The sequence below is a fragment of the Trichechus manatus genome, unplaced genomic scaffold (genome assembly GCF_000243295.1).
Source record: "Trichechus manatus latirostris isolate Lorelei unplaced genomic scaffold, TriManLat1.0 scaffold00182, whole genome shotgun sequence".
Taxonomy (NCBI): domain Eukaryota; kingdom Metazoa; phylum Chordata; class Mammalia; order Sirenia; family Trichechidae; genus Trichechus; species Trichechus manatus.
In genome coordinates, this window is record NW_004444118.1 from 1205970 (window position 1) to 1222937 (window position 16968).

The window sequence follows — 16968 nt, forward strand, 5'->3', positions numbered from 1 at the left end:
CGAGAAGGGAACGGGTTGACATGTCGTGGGGTTGTTAACCAATGTCATAAAACAATATGTGTACTACTGTTTCATGAGAAACTATTTGTTCTGTAAACCTTCACCTGAAGTACAATTAAAAAATAAAAATAAATTAAAATAAAAAGCCAAAGAATACACATCACATAGAGAAATAATTGTAACAAAACATACATCATCACAAAATATTAAGACAGTGAGACTAAACATATTCATGGCAATAAATAAGAATAAGCTTAACTCGACTCACCTACTATAAAAAAAAAATTTTTCGATTTGGCTCAAAAGAAATATACAACTATATGCCTTATACAAGAGACAGACCTAAAATTTAGAAAGGCCAAAATAAGGTAATGGACAAGCAAACATGAAAGAATAGCCAGCAAAACGCTGAAAAAGAAAAGCTATGCAAAGGTAGTAGTCCTGCCAGATATCAAAACATACTACAAATCTTCTATAATTAAGACAGTGTGGTACTGGCAGATGCATGGACTAACAGACCAGTGGAATAGAACATAAAATCCAGAAAGAAACCCAAGCACATTTGTACATTTAAAGGTGTCAAATTTAAAGCATATATGTAAAATAATAAAAATGTCATCTTACATCACTGGTGTAAAGATGGACATTTCAATAAATGGTACTGGGACAACTGGGTAGCTATTTGGAAAAGATAAACTTAGATCTATACTTTATACTATATACCAGAATAAACTCCAAGTGAATCAGGTATCTAAATGTAAAAATAAAATTATACGTTTACTACTTAGTAGACTTGTTTTTCATAAAAGCATGAGTTAGTAAACCTGAAACTTTAGGTGCATTCTGAGATTAAGTAAATATACAAATACACTGTGGAAATGAGAGACATGTTTCTCACTGTCAGAGAAAGCAAAGGGTAAAGGCTAGAATGGACTCTGTCAGATTAGAATTGGAGGTGTCAGTATAAACTCATGCTTTAGACAGATAGATGAGACAGACAGTGAGTGACAGAAATGACAGAGAGAGAATGTCCCTATACATACATATGCTGCCTAGCTCTGTCTGCTAAGAGAGTAATGACACTCCAGTATCATTGAACACAACTGGCACTCAGATCTTTGTTTCTAAATACCATTCCCCAATAAAAAAGAACCAGGATTATTTCGAGAAATAGCTGACTTCAGGAAGGACACAAGAAAACTATGAGTCTAGAACACTTAATGGTACTAGAAAGTAAAGAAGAATGCAAAACATGATGAGGAATAGTATTTTTTAATTAAAATCAAGGGGGAAAAAAGATATTAAAAGGACACAGAAGCGAAATTGAAAGGACCCTCAATGGTCAAATATGGGACAACATGAGCAACAAAATAAATAATGCTACTAATTGATTATACCCCATAGAATAAAATACGAATCCATGAATCCATATGGATATAAATAATTAATTGAATTAATAATCAGGGGATAAGGGAAACCTCTTTTAGTAGAACTCCAACAAATAAATGTGGAGGGAATAATGGAAATCAGAAATCACCATCTGGCAAAAACTATGTAAAAATTGTTTCACCCAAGAGTCATCAATGGATGCTAAAATTAGTGGGCAAAAGTATGATCAACACCAGAATATTTCCATAGTTCCAGAGTATCTCCAAGATAGTTATTATGAGCAAAGAGAAAAATAGTAACTTTACAGTACAGAAACCTGGCAGACACCACCTTAACCAAGTGATCCAAGTTAACATCACCAGTAAGGGCACAAATCGACATCATGAGCCTCTTGATATTATGGACTAAGAAGGACAAAAATGTATAACCTGAATTTAACCTAAATTAATGACCAGTTTTCTTCAAAAGTGTCAAGATCATAAAAATCAAAGAAAAACTAACGAATTATTCCAGATTTACAAAATCTAAGGAGACATGACAATTAAATGTAAGGTGTGATTCTGAATTGGATTCCAGATCAGAAAACAGACATTACTGAGACAACTGGCAAAATCTGAGTGTGGTATCAATATTAATTTCCCAGATTTGATCCTTATACTGTAGTTATATAAGATGTAACATTTGGAGAATCTGAGAGAAGAATATACGGGAATTCTTTGTGCTATTTTTGCAACTTTTTGTTAAGTCTGTAGTTATTTCAAAATAAAAAAAAAAAAATGAAAGAAGCAGCCAGCCAAAGGAGATGAACTGCTTCTCACAGGATTGGGTAGCAGAACAGCGGCAGCAGGGATGCCTCTGAGGAAGCCTCAAGCGAGCTAGCAAAAAAAAGAGGCTGCTTTAAACACCTGCCAGGCCAGAGTGCAGAGCCATCTCAAAGCAGTGCCAGTCACACAAGAACTTTTCTGAACTTCCTTCCAACTCCTTTCCATGTTCCAAGCTGGGAAAGGAGCTAACCACACCCCTTTCCCAGGGGGCAGGCAGTCCAAGCCAGGGTTGGCAAGAAGTTTTAATCAAGTTCAAAGTGTTGATTATTACATTGGAGTGGACATTCTAATTACTAAACTGAGACTTTGTTTTATGAGTTAAAGTGACCATAGAATTATTTATGAATAAGCAGAAATGTATTGAGGTCTGCTAGACTTTCCTAGTTTCTCCTTGGCCAGGGAGAAAACTTGCCCCACTAAATACATTCTAAAGGGAGAGTGGGATATAAAATACGGTTTTGATTATATCCCACAAGTTGCATCTACTCAACACGATTATGAACTATCCACTGGTGAGTAGGGACTACAGTAATCAACCAATTTCTCCCAACCATGAGACAGAAGGCTAACACACCCCCATGGATGAATGCTCTCCACTGGCTTACATGAGATGGAAGAGTTGAATATGTCTTCCTCTCAAACCAGACCACCGTGATGACCTACTGTTATACTCAGCCCCCACAGAGCTGTGGGTGTGAATGGAGAGTTTTGGGGAGGTGTCTCTATCACTGCTGGATTTCCACTGCTACAGCCCAAGCTCCTAGATCCCCTAAGGTTGACCTGCCAACAGCCAAGCTGAACACTGACATCAGAAAAACAATTCTTCCTTCTGGTGATACATAATCTGAGAAAATGCCTTCCAAAAGCAAAGGAAGAGAACTATGATCCCTGAGATTGGATGAAAGCACATCCAAGGAGCATGGGAAGGAGGGAACACAGATGAAAGTACTACTGTGTGGACGTGGTGAGGAGGGAAAGGGTGCTTCAGGCTGGTAGGCTTCTGGTCTACCTTTCTGCAAAGCCAACCTAAACGCACTGCCCCTTTATCACTGTTCAGGTTAATGAAGCAAAGGACTCACAGGGGCAGGTCCAGTGGCAACCACAGGTCTCTTCCACCCTAACAGGGGACTGGCTGTTGGTGCATGAAGGCTTTGGTCCCCGGTCACAGTTGACCCGATGACTCTTCAGCAAGGTCTGGCCATCTGGCAGGCAGGTCACCGTGTGGCACTGATCTGGCAAGGTCCAGCTGTCCCCAGGCTGCTCAGAAAAAAGAACAAGATTCAGGCAAGGAATATGTTGAGGGACTGCAACTCTAAAACCATCTGCCAGGTCACTGACCACCTCTGAGGACATACAGACTAGGATTTGGATATAGGCCTAAATGGCAAGAAGGCTGTACATGAGATAGGGTGCAGAACACAAACATACAGATGGTCTCCAAAAGCAGGATACATAATAAGAGGGAGACATGGACTGAGAACAAAGGAGGAGAAGTTAGCCAGTGAGAACAATGACCCCTAACATATATTTATGATCTTTCTTTCAAAGTCAACAGAAGGAAACTTACCCTTTTCTCATTCCCATCCTCATCCACGCAAACTCTAACGAACCCTGAAAGAGAAACAAGTAAGACCTTAGCTCCCACCCATCACCCAGAAATTCTAAACCATTCCCAACGACTGCTTGGACTACCTGGGCCAGTCCTGGAAGTCAAAATAACTCTTCAACAGTGAGGATACAGGTGCACAAGGTTAGGAGGTGGTCATCCTATGGTTCTTCAAGCATGCTTTGCGGTTATTAATAATAATGACGATAATAACAACACTGATAATATGGCAACAACTAGTTTACAAATTATTTTCACCAACATTATCTCCTTTTCCTCTTTCATGGGTAGATCAGTGCCTCCTGCATTATGAGGCAAGATCCTAAAAATCTGAAAGAGATCTACTTGAAGATTCCTACCAGGAGAGCTATCATCTAGCAAGGAAGGGCAATAACTTTGTAATGGTTTTGACTGACAGCTAATTACATTAGGAAAATATATAAAACCAGGCAAAAAAACCCAAACACGGTTAAAAAAAAATAGTTTCTAACCGTTAACTCACAAACTATGGGATGTTGATTTTAGACTATGTTATTGTATTTCTAAAGTCCTTTGTACACAAGCTGAGGGTAGATACACAGCCATGGGAAGACCAGGGTCTGCACGATGTTGGGGTTCCCTGCTTATATCTTCCATTTTTTCTCTTAAATTAAGGTCCCTCTGCACAAATAGGTGTGGGCTTTCTCTCCTAAAGCTTGGATGGACAGTAGGATTGAAGAACTATACACAGAGAACCTGCTGGTGACTCCTTGAAAGTTTATAGTACAAACCTACGAAGAGCAGAAACTTGAAGTTCCTGGTCTATCTAGCAATCTTCTTTCAAGGCCAAACCCTGTGAATGGGCACTCCTGGATCTCTAGAATGGATTTTTCTGGGGAGAGGGGAATAAATAATGATCTTATAAGCCTCACCAGAGCACAGCTTGTGGAAGAAAGAATTGTCCAGGGTGACCATGGTGGGGAGGTCTTCAATCCGCTGGAGCTCCACCACGTTGGAGCTTGCATCTGGGCCAGCCAAGATCCTCAGCTGGGACACATCATACCTATCCCCAATTCCAATAGGGAACACTGCCACTCCTAGAAGAAGCAGAGGAACAAGAAAGGGTCTGTGGCAACCTGCTTTCGTCAGGTGTGCTCAAATCAGACTGGCCTGAAGCTACACCTAGCGCTTGTACAGAGATTCTTGTATTACAGACTGGCCCCACACACCATTGTGTTCTCTTCGCACAACCCTGTGAGGGAGATGTTCAATCATTCCACAAATATTAACAAGCACCTACTATGTGTCGGTACTATTTTAAGTAACGGGGACACAGCAGTGAACCAAGCAGATAAAGTCATCATGGATCTTACACTGGGAAGAGACAGCCAATAAACACACAAATAATATATACTATTTCAGATGTGGATCAGTGCTATGGAAAAAACAAAACAGGGTAAGGAGAATGAGGAGTGCCCAGGGGTAGATGTTATTGTTTCATATAAGGTGGTTGGGGAAGGGCTCAGTGTAAAGGTGACATTTGAGCAGAGACTTGAAGTAAAGATGGAAGATATCTAAGAGGATATCTGGTGGAAGAACATTCTAAGCAGAGAGAGCAGGAAGTGCAAAGGCCCAGAGCAGAAGTACGCTTGCATACTCCAGGGTGGCTGGAGCAGAGCGAGCAGGAAAGGGTGTGGGGCTCAGACCATGCGAAACTGTGTAGGCCACAATAAGGACTCAGCGTGTCCTCTGAATGAAACAGAAAGCCAGCCCAAAGTTTGGAGCAAAGGAGTGACATGAGCTGACTTCAATTTTTAAAGGATCACTACAACGTCTATGTTGAGAAGGACCTGCAGGGGACAAGGGTGGAAACAGGGGTTCCAGTTAGAAAGCTGTTACAACAATCCAGGTGAGAAATGATGGGGGCTTGGAGTGGGGAGTCAGTGGTGGTGTGCTGGGAAGTAGTTTGATGCTCAATATATTTTGAAGATGGAGCTATAGTTTTTTAATGAATTGCATGTACGGTATGAGGGAAAAGCGGAGTCAAGTTTTTCAACCTGAGCAACCAGAAGGATGGAATTTCCATTTTCTAAGATGGGAAAGACTGTCAGAGGAGGAGAACTGGTGGTGAGAGTCAGGAGTTCAGTTTAAATCAAATTGCCTATAAGAATATCTAGGTAGAATTGAGAGGAGAAGTCTAGGTTGGAGATAAGGATTTCGAAGTCTTTGGTGTATAAATGTATTTAGACCTGTGACACTGAATGAGATAATCAAGGGAGTGAGGGTAAGAGGAGAAGAGAAGATGTCACAGGGCCGAGCCGGGAGTGTGTACACTCCCATTTGCATTGAGAAACTGAGGCTTTGAATGGTTAAATGACTTGCCCAAGCCCACATCTGTTCCCTCTAGACCGTAATTGCTTCCTTTCCAGATGAAAGTCTTTCTTTGGAGTTATGATGCTAAAGGAGAAACGTCTCCATCCTGAAATTCTCTGACTCCATTTTCTAGAAGGTTCTAGGTATTTGCAATTTGTTTAAGGTTACAGTTGGTTTTCTGCAGTAACTTTTTAGGTGTCGTAAGCTCAACGTGCATCATCTAAATATATATTGCTGATCTTTTAGTGTCCTCTTTCCTAAAATAATAAATTTCATAAACATGTCACATTCATTCATTCAGCAAACATTACATGAGCACCTATTTGTATGCACAGATGATACAAAAACAAGCAAGATTTTTCCCTTGGCTGCAAAGAACTCCCAGTTTGTGCAAGAGATAGATACGTAACAAATAAAGGCAATCCAATGTGATCTACGCATTTTGAGTAGTTCAGACGTGGTACAGAGAAGGGAGTGAATGATACTCTCAGGGACAAGGTCAGGAAGATTTCAGAGAAAAGCAGGGTTTTCAAAGAACAGTCTTCCAGATGGTCAGAAGGAGACTTAACATCACTCCCTGTGATGGTTAAGATTGTGTGTCAACTTGGCTGGGCCATGATTCTCCGTGTTTTAATGTAATCACTCCCATGACTGAATATACTGTGAGTAGCCAATCAGATGAAAGGGAGTCTCCTTGCGGGTGTGGCCCGCATCTGTATATAAGCAGACGTTCTGGCTTTTTGCTCTCTCTGGATCCTGCGGCTGCTTTCTGTCGTCTCATCTCTCGTTCTCGGGACTTTAGCTGTCAGCTTATCTGCCGAACCTGGGATTCGTCAATCTGCACAGCCTGTGAGTGGGAGCCCTGCTCTCCGACCTTCCGATCTTGGGCTTGCCAGCTTCTGCAGCTGTGTGACTTGGGAGAGGCCTCTACCCTGATCCACGGACTTGGGACGTTCTAGCCTCTACAATCGCGTGAGCTGTTTCCTTGATATAATCTCTCTCTATATATATTTATACACTTTACTGGTTTTGCTTCTCTAGAGAACCCAGCCTAAGATACTCCCTCACCCAGCCCTCCCTCGGCACTATGCCACCTGTCCTGGCTCACATTCTGTTGATATTCATAGCACAAGTTCTTGTGGAGCACAAGGTTGGGACAGGTCTGTATCCTTCTGAAAGTGTGTCCTTGTCTACTGTCCATCCATCCTCCCCTCCCCTCAGCCCATTAGGCTGGTATTGGTATTGACCATTCTCAGTACCCCATAATGAATCCCTCTGGCCTCAGATACGGCATTTTAGTGAGAGACCAAAATTTAAAGGATACCACTTTAAAAATGAAAAGTTTAGAGGTGTGACCCACTCCTAAGCATGAATGGCAAATGTGGAGGAATGAAAGGTTGTCACCTAAAGCATGCAGACAAGTGAAGGATAAACAGACATTTCTTGCTGTTTGGTTTCTAAGTAACACAATGGTTGGACAATTTCCTGCTGTTGGAAAACAGGCCACATGTGACTATTGAGCACTTAAAGTCACCCAGGATATCCGAAACTAACCCGTGTCTACTTCCAATCCTCTAGCACTCTAGGAGAGTAGCCGGATGGTACATTGGACACTTACGGTTGGACCTGGCAGCATCAGCTGCTGCATCCACTGAATCCACGGAGACGTCCATCACTAGGATGACCACCACCTTGGCGGCTCCAGGCCTGGCACCATGGACTTCTGAAGTTATATATCGCACAGCAAAGCCCAAAGCATCCCCTGGGAATAGAGAACAGACCACCATCCCAAGTCAGTACTGTGACAAATGGGGTTTCTAAGCCAGCTGGCATCTTGTCTCACAGTGGATCTTTAAGTCATTCAAAAGCTAGACTCAGAAACTCAGAGAAACATACAATTTAGATCTTGAAGAGACCTAGAGGAGCATCAGCCCCTCACTTTAGAGGAAACTAAGGCCCAAAGAGCAAAGTGACTAGCTGAGGTCACTCAATCACTTATACCAAGAATTAGGACCAGAAGATAGGTCCTGCATCCCAGTCTGTGGCCACACATTACCAGTTTGGCTGGGTCCACTCTTTCGCTGCATGAGGTCCACAAGGCTCATTAAGTGGGCGTGCTCCTGGGCCACATTCCATGGTACATCGATGGTGGTGATGTTCCCGTACTGGAGCACCGACACCTGAGTGCCATGGGGCCCTGAGAAGAAAGAGAAAAACAGGAATTACACTTTGAAACAGGTAGAACCCCAAAAGGAGCCTCCTCTTAATCTGTCTCTTCAGGCGCATCACTCACCTATATTGGCTTTGGAGATGAAAGCCTTGGTGAAGCTTTTCATTTCCTCAAAGTAAGAAACTGGAAAGCTGGAGGAGCCGTCCAGGAGAAGAACCACATCCAGGGGCTGACTGCAGTCTGCAAAGGGACCAGGGAGGTTAGCACACAGGTGCCAACAGGGAAAGGGAGACTCAGCCACCAGGTCCACAGCAAGATGCCCACCTCAGTGGGCTCTACAGGGTACTGTCTACCATGTGGCACCATGAGGGGGGGTGCCTCCATTAGTCCTGTGTGATGGCAACATGGGCCAGGGAGAAGGGAAAGAGGGAGATGGAGTTCCCGGGCCCAGGTTTGGAGATACTGGGAAGACTCCAACTCCACCCAAAGTTACTTTGAAAATCCTACAAAGGAAAGTAGGAGTCATCAGCTCCCTCGGTAACAAGAGTCTGCAACTCTTCTAGGACTGAGTGAAATATTGGAGTGGAAAAACAGAGAAATGGCCAAAGGAAATGAAACAGCAGCATATCCCTGGAAAACAAGCTCATGGATTCTCAGGTCATATGTGGTAGGTTAGAGTACTATTACCAGTTACCAGTTTCTGTTGAGTGGATCCCGACTCATGGCAATACCGTGTGTGTCACAGTAGAACTGTGCTCCATAGAGTTTTCAATGGCTGATTTTTCAGAAGTAAATCTCCAGGCCTTTCTTTTAAGGTGCCTCTGGGTAGACTCGGACCGCCAACCTTTTGGTTAGCAGCCGAGCACATTAACTTTGCACCACTCAGTCACTATAAGGTAGTCTAATGATAAATGCCCAGTGCTCATTTTAATGTTTGGGGATAAAGCCATGATCACAGTAAGGAAACACACGCTGGTCTAAATATCATTCTGAGATTTGATAAGATAATGTCCTTACTGTTCTCCTCAACAGAAATATCACAAGAATCTAAATAAATCTGTGGCTCTGATTAAAGAAAAAAAAAAGAGGCATTGATAACAAGTGTGAGGATCAAGAGACATGAAAAGAAAGCTAGTTATCCTGGCAAGGCCCCAAACATACCAAATAAAGACATGCAAGAATAGGAATTGAATAGACACCAGTATTGATTCAGAAGGCAATTATAGTTGTGGTAGTAAGTTTTGGTTTTTTTTCTTTTAGCACTTGCTATGTGCTAGGTACTGTTCTAAGCATTTTACAAGTAGGTGCTATTACTATCCCCATTTTACAGATGAGGAGCCTGACGTCCAGAGAGGTTACATACTTGCCCCAAATCACCTGGCTAGTGAGTAGCAGAGGTGAGATTCAAACTCAGGCAGTCTGGCTGCAGAGTCTGAGGACTTACCCTGCTACCTATCACCTGACTTCCCTAACATATGCATCTCTAGGGCTTTCCTTCAAAGAATGTCGGTTACTTAGAATAATTTCATCCATCCAGTGTGGTCAAAAGGAAGCTGATAGTCACCAAATTTAACCAGGGTTACCTCTGAGGCAGGGAGTGGGACTGGATGAGGATAAGTCTTTGTGATAAAGTAAGACTTACACTTTATACCCCATACTTAGTATTGATTAAATTTCAACAGTAACCATGAACTACCTTTGAATTTAAAAGCACACACAAAAATAAAAGATCCTTCCCCAAAAAGCATCACAAAACTATCTCCTTGCCTGGGAGGTGAGGAAACACAGGCAGCTGAAGGCAGGGATTGGACCAGGGGCACAGAGCAGGGAAGCCAGGATTAGAGCCCGAGAACCCCACCTTGATGGATGACGCAGCCCCATGGCCATGCCCGGGCCCTTTTTGCAGCCCTCCTACCTGGACAAAAAGGCACCTGCATTACCTGGGGCTGGGGAGAGGGTGGGGATCCTCAGCCCCTTCCCAGAGCAGCACCTCTGTAGCACCAGGTCTGGAGCCTCTCGAGGGAGGGTCTCAAAGTCCTGGATGAGAATGGGGGCATTGGGCCAGCTGATCCTCTCCAGCTCCTGCTTGTTCACATGCGGGCCCACTCCAATGGGCACCACTTGAATGTCTCCAGGCAGCCGCTTGATCTCATCAGAGGCAGGGTTTCCTGTGATCATGTAGACCAGGTTAGGCGCCTGCTCACGGTCCCCCTGGCTCGTAGAGAAGCTGTGCTCAGAGACGTACTGTAGGGCCAGCCCAGTGTTGGTCCTGTTGCCACCCTGGTAGCGGATCTCTCGCACATGCTGCAGAACGTCTCCCTTGGACTGTGTCTCACCGAAGGTGTACTCCACCATGACCATGTACGAGTACTGCAGCACGGTGATGTGGATGCTGTCCTGGCCCACGTCCATCCGCTGGATCACCTCCTCCATGAACTCCTTGCTCCGGTTGAAGCTGGCTTCGCCAACCTTGTCTGACCCCTCCACGAGAAACACCACATCCAGGACCATGGAGCTCCTGGTGGGCCCCAAAGAAGAAACCCCCAAGAAGCCAGGACCCACTGTGACTTGTGCCACGCTGGGAGGCTCAGTTGGGGCTGGCACTTCAGGGGCCAGGTCACAGAGGAAGTTGACAATCTCGTCCCTTCTCTGCTCTAGCTCGTCCACACTGCTAAGCACAAAGGCCTTGTTCTCAGGGGACTGCTTCTCAATAAGACGGATTTGCTTGATGTTGGCATGGGGCCCAATGCCCACCGGGATCACAATGACCTTCTTCTTCTTCAGGCCCTGCACATAGCGGACCAAGTTCCGGGCCATCCGTGGGGGCTCCTGGCTAGCTGTCAGGAGCAGGGCAATGCGGGAGGCTTCGGGGCGGTCAGCCTTGCCAAAGATTTGGAACAGGGTGTACTTCAAGACCTCACTGGTGGAGGCCACCTGGCTGCCCACATACTTCACCTGACCAGCAATGCGTCGAAGCTCTGAGGGCCGCTTCCGGTCCCTGAGGTCAATGTAGGAGTGGGAGCCGTCATGGTACTCCACCACGGCCACACGGATCCGCTTCTGGGAGATGTGCAGCCGCTCCATCATGTCCACCACAAAGACCTTTAGCACGTCAAACTCAGCCTCTGACAGCTTGGAGGAGCCGTCCAGCAGGAAAGCCAGGTCCAGCAGCTTGCTACAGTAGAGGTCGTGCAGGGGCAGCTCTGGGATGTCCTCCACATATGGCGTGGTGGCACTGACTGGGGCTACTGTTGGGGGCAGCGCAAGGCCTCCTGGCTCCTGGCAGGCTTCACAGGTCAAGTTAACACCATCACAGTGACTGCAGCACAAGGGAGAAACAAAATGGTTCAGGAAGAACCTACGGGCATGTCTCAGCGCTATTCAGAACTGTCATGGTTAATTTTATGTCTCAGCTTGGTCAGGCTATGGTTCCCAGCTGTTTGGCCAAACACTAGTCTAGTTGATGTTCCATAACGTAATCTAACATAAATTATAACGTAATTACCTTCCTTAATGTAATCTAATGTAATACACTCAATCAATAAGTTGAAAAGAGAGTTTCTCTAGGGTATGTTCCGCCTCCAGACTATAAACAGATATTTTGACAGAACTTTACTCTAAACTCCTTGCCACCTGACATACAGATCTTGGGATGCAAGCTCGCAGGAATCTCCAGCCTGTCGCCTGACCTACAGATTTTGGACTTGCCAGCCCCTATAATCACATGACCCAATTCCTTGAAGTAAATCAATCTGTTGGGGGGGAGGGGTGTGTACACATATATATGTATGTATGTATACATATACATATATTTATATTTATATATATCTCACTGGTTCTGTTTCTCTAGAGAACCCTATGACAAGAACCATTGTACATAGAACTGCCTGCTTGGTCCACCTGAATCTGAGCTCCCATGGAACATTCCTCAGCCAAGTGAGACTTGTTTCTTTAGAGGGGTCCCCTCCTCTGGCTAAAGCCTGTTCCCCTTAGCACCTTCAGGTATGGTCCACTCCACCTCTTCCAAACACACAGACCTTCTAAGTCTTTGGCCCTCAATACTGCTTTATCCTCATCTCCCACTCTTCCCAGCACTCCAGCTATGCCAGGCTATAGGCAGCTTGCAAAGCTCATCGCACTGCTCCATAGCTCCATGGCTTTGCACATGTTGCTCCTGCTTCTGGAGATGCACTCCATACCATCTTTGTCTTCTGCAAATTCCACCTTCCACAGGTGAGACATCATTTTTAACACACGTCTCCAAATAGCACCACCCCCTCTGAAGCAGAGGTTCCCCTGGACTCTAGAAGCCTAAGCTTCAATCCATTCTTGGTGGCAGAAAGACTCTTTTTTGCTTCTGGACCATGCTCTACAACCTACACAGTTATTCAAAATTTCTTTTCAACCTAAGGCTCTAGCAACATAGATATTTAATTATAATCCAAACCTTATTGCAAGTATCTGTAAGGACAAATATTGCTATAAAAAGTTGACACTAATCAGGACTTGTAAATGTTCTATTGACAGTTAATGCTTTGTAATACTTATTATAATAGAATTTTACCTGTTTAACATGGTATTTTGAATCATGTTTAATATGTTGGGCCTTAAGGAAGAGAGGAAAAACAGGAATAAAAAAGTTTTTGAAAGATGGACACAGATTCAAACTTCCAGCTTTATCTAGCAGGATAAAGTACTTGGGAGGAGTCTACGGGGGTCTCCAAGGTGTTAGACATAGGAAAAGAGAATAGCTCATTCATTTATTCTCCCAACGGACATGTATGTAGCACTGATTATGTACCAGGTGCTGGCTAGGCCCTGCACCCAGCCACAAGGACATGCCACAAACCCATAGCAGAGCAGTTGTCCCACACATAAATTCCTACACTACCAGGCCAAATTTTCAGGCTCTTCTGGTCATATCACCCTTTCACCAATGTCCTGGAAAGTGGCAGGGAGTACCAGACCAACAAAAAACAAAAAACCAAACCAGTTGCCATCAAGTCAATTCTGGTCTACCATATGTTAAACACAGCAGAAGTGTGCCCCATAGGGTTTTCAAGGCTGTGACATTTCAGCAGATTGCCAGGCCTGTCTTTCCAGGTGCCTCTGGGTAGGTTTGAACCTCCAACCTTTCAGTTCGTAGTCAAGTGTTTAACTGCTTGTGCCACCCAGGGATGCCTGTGCATGACCACAAGTGAAATCAACTTACCCTGAGGTGAAGACCACCAGGCTAGGACCTTCCCCCTCAGCCTTTGAGGCCACTTGTCTTCAGCACTCCCAGAAGAGTGGAGAAGGCAGCTGTGCCCTTGGCTCTGGGAAGCCTGACCTGTGGCTTGACTCCCAGGCAATGTCCCCAGCCTGCTCTGGAGTGACTGTCCACACCCTGTTTGAAGCCACAGGGTGTTCCCTGGTGGCTGCCCCTCCCCACGTGCCAGTGGAAGAAGATGGGGAGAGGACTCGAAGCTCTCATGCCCTATGGCTCAGATTCCCAAGCTAGCATTGGACTCACCCCTCCTTTCTTCCTTACAGTCTCCATTTCACCATAAGGAGGGTAGGCAGTTAATTCCTCCTTCCTCACAGCCCACACAATTCATTGCTTTAATCCTTGGCTAACAGTGCATGAGTAACATACGCTCTAGTTTCCTGTGTTTGCTAGAATACTCACCCTGGGCAGTGTTTGCTCTTGTTTGTACAGATGGTGGCAGCAGGATCTGACTCTGGCAGCTGTGGCCGCAGCACCCTCCCCAGCAAATTTAAGTTCTCAAGTTTAAGTTCCCATAAGGCTTGATCAGTGTCAGGGAGTGGTGTTGAATTTATCAACATTTTAATAAATGTTCCCTACTTATGCACAAGATATCAGAAAGCTCAGAGCTCACCCGAGGACTTCTGCTCACCTCCCCAGAGGCCAGTTTCCCAGGGGCAACCCTCTCCAGGGACAGCCTAGAGTCAGAGACATGGGTGTTTTCCCCCCAGTTATGGAAGTCATGTCTGGTGACCTTGGCTATGCTCCCCAAGGTGTCTACGTTACACTGAGGGGTGAGGGGCTCCATCTTGCTTTCCTCTCCAGCACATCTACCTCCAGTAAAAGAGAAATCTGACTTGCATAGACACCTGTCCTTGGACTAAACACGACCTCTGGGGACAATAAGAAACCATGCCCTGCCTTCAGCGAGAAAGGAATATGTAAAAGCCTTTTAAGAAATATATTTGGGGGAAGAGATCTAGCCTGTCTTTAAAGAAAGAGAACCAAATTCTACAGACTAAATAAAAAACTCAATGTCTCAACTCATTAGCTAGTTTTAACCAAAATCTAAGTCTCTGAACAAGCCCCAGAAACATGGGAAGACTCATCACTTCAAACATCCAGGAAGTCTGTTTTACCAGATCTGGCAGTGCTTCAGGTCGCTGGGGTTCAAGGTGACTTTCTCTCCCTGGGGTAAGCGCCGGCCGGCCACCTCACACAGGGGGCAGTCTTCAAGGTCGATGCAGGTCTGCAAAAGCTCATCCAGGATCTTCCCTGAACAACAAACTCTCATCAGGAGACAAAACTCCCACCCTGCCCACAAGGAAGATCCTCTGTTAACTAAAGGGGCCTGTCCCATACACCAGCTCAGGGTTCACTCCTGCCTCCCCCAGTGGTCACCTCAGCACCTAGGGATGATCCCCTTCTTTCTTTGTGCCTTGATATATCCCTCTGTAAAACTGGGAAGCATGTACTACTTCACCCTACCTCACCTCCCCCAAGCCTAGGATAAATGAAATCTTATCTGCAAGGGTCTTTTCGCTCCACAGAAGAATATATTCAATAGCTCTAGATCTGTGCTGTGCAATACAATAGCCATCAGCCATATGTGGCTATTTAAATTTAAATAAAATCAAAAATTAATTCCTCAGTCACACAAGTCACATTTGAATAGAGTATTTCCATCATTGCATCTGAAAGTGCTGCTTTAGATGATAAACCCATAAACCAATAACTAGTTGCCATCAAGTGAATTTTGACTCATGGCAACCCCATTTGTGTCAGGATAGAATTGTGATCCACGGTGCTTTCAATAGCTGACTTTTCAGAAGCAGATCACCAGGACTTTCTTCCAAGGTGCCTCTGAGTGTATTCGAACCTCCAACCTTTCAGTTAGCAGCTGAGTGCTTAATCATTTGTGCCCCTCAGGGACTCCAAACCCATAAAGAGTCATACAAAACCATTTTATAGGAGTTCAACTTGACAAAAATTATAGCTGGCCTGGCTTTGATGAAAAGGTCCATGAAAACCGAACCTAGGGCTGTAGGGCTGGGGATAAGACACTCCTGAGTAAAGGTTGAAAAGAGGCAGGACAGGAAAATACCTTTCCTAACAATTTACACCCTCCCTCCAGCCTGAGACCCAGCCAGGAACTGAGTGTTCCACCTGCCTCGCTGAGGCCTTACCTGGAGGGCAGTATGCATAGCAGCCCTCCACACACTGCACGGGACATGCCAGTGGCTCAGGGTGCTGGCAAGTGATGGGACAGGCGGGAGCACAGCTGTTATAGCGCCACTCGCACTCATACCCATTTTCCCGCAGATTCCTCTCCTCGCAGCTTTGGGCTGTTGAGACAGAAGAAACGGGCCATGACTATTCAAGCACCAGGCAGTCCTGTGCAACCCAAGAAGCCAGGACTGCACAGAAGGCCCAGAATAGATGGGGGTGATACTAATGGTGGTGATGGCTTTGGGAGAGGTGATGATCACACTGGAGAACTAAGAGCAATAGGACTTTACTGGCACTGACAGTCACCAATATTAGAGACTTCTGGATTTCTAAAGCACTTAAACCAGGAGCCAAGTGGCCCTGAGTTGGTTTTCCATACCAAAAAAAAACCCATTGCTGTCAAGTCAATTCTGACTCATAGCAACCCTATAGGACAGAGTAGAGCTACCCCCACAGAGTCTCTAAGGAGCGCCTGGTGGATTTGAACTGCCAGCCTTTTGGTTAGCAGACGTAGCTCTTAACCGCTATGCCACCAGGGTTTTCCACAGGTGTATGAAAAAGATTAGCTGCTTGCACCTGAGGAAGGAAGGCTCTACATAAATGTATGAGCTGATTAGTCATACTGACAAATATGACAGTGACTAATTAAAGACATATATTGATGTCCTTCTTCTCTTCATCAGTGTTCCCTCTTCCAGAATTTCTCTGGAAGAAAAGTCTCCACATATTAATGTTTTGAGTCTCTGACTCTTCTCTCCCCCATTATACTAACTCCTTACACCCATCAATCTCTTTAAGCACTCTTCAGCCCTTGTCCATCCATCCCCATACTAGGACTCTATCTTTTCTCCCATGATGGTGTCCTCCTGCACCCTACAAGTCCTCAAGTAGGGCGAGGGGAGGGGCATCTGAGGGTCATGAGGAACATAAGGACTCACGGCACAGTGTGGCCGTCCTCCAGGTCACCACCTTGCCATGCTGGGCACACACGTGGGCATAGGCAGCAATGGTGTCACAGAAGCAGGCGCAGTCCCCAATGGACTCACAGGAGCAGGTATCGTAAATGCAGGCATCCAGGTATGGCTCAGGGTCCACCTGCAAAGGGAGCCTCAGGGTGGCCTAGGCCTGGAGCAAGGGCTTAGGAACTCTGACT

At 45.2% G+C, this 16968-nt stretch overlaps 1 protein-coding gene across 1 annotated transcript in view; it reads right to left on the bottom strand.

Annotated features, from left to right (window-relative positions):
* VWF (von Willebrand factor) overlaps positions 1–16968 on the bottom strand; it is a 197875-nt gene that overhangs the window by 77658 nt on the left and 103249 nt on the right. The window contains exons 24-33 of the mRNA XM_023741484.1: positions 16754–16910; positions 15773–15931; positions 14726–14861; positions 10282–11660; positions 8465–8581; positions 8228–8368; positions 7790–7933; positions 4731–4895; positions 3781–3824; positions 3293–3470 (exon numbers count right to left, since the gene is read on the bottom strand). Coding sequence (XP_023597252.1) covers positions 3293–3470; positions 3781–3824; positions 4731–4895; positions 7790–7933; positions 8228–8368; positions 8465–8581; positions 10282–11660; positions 14726–14861; positions 15773–15931; positions 16754–16910 — 2620 coding nt within the window. The remainder of the gene's footprint in view (positions 1–3292; positions 3471–3780; positions 3825–4730; positions 4896–7789; positions 7934–8227; positions 8369–8464; positions 8582–10281; positions 11661–14725; positions 14862–15772; positions 15932–16753; positions 16911–16968) is intronic.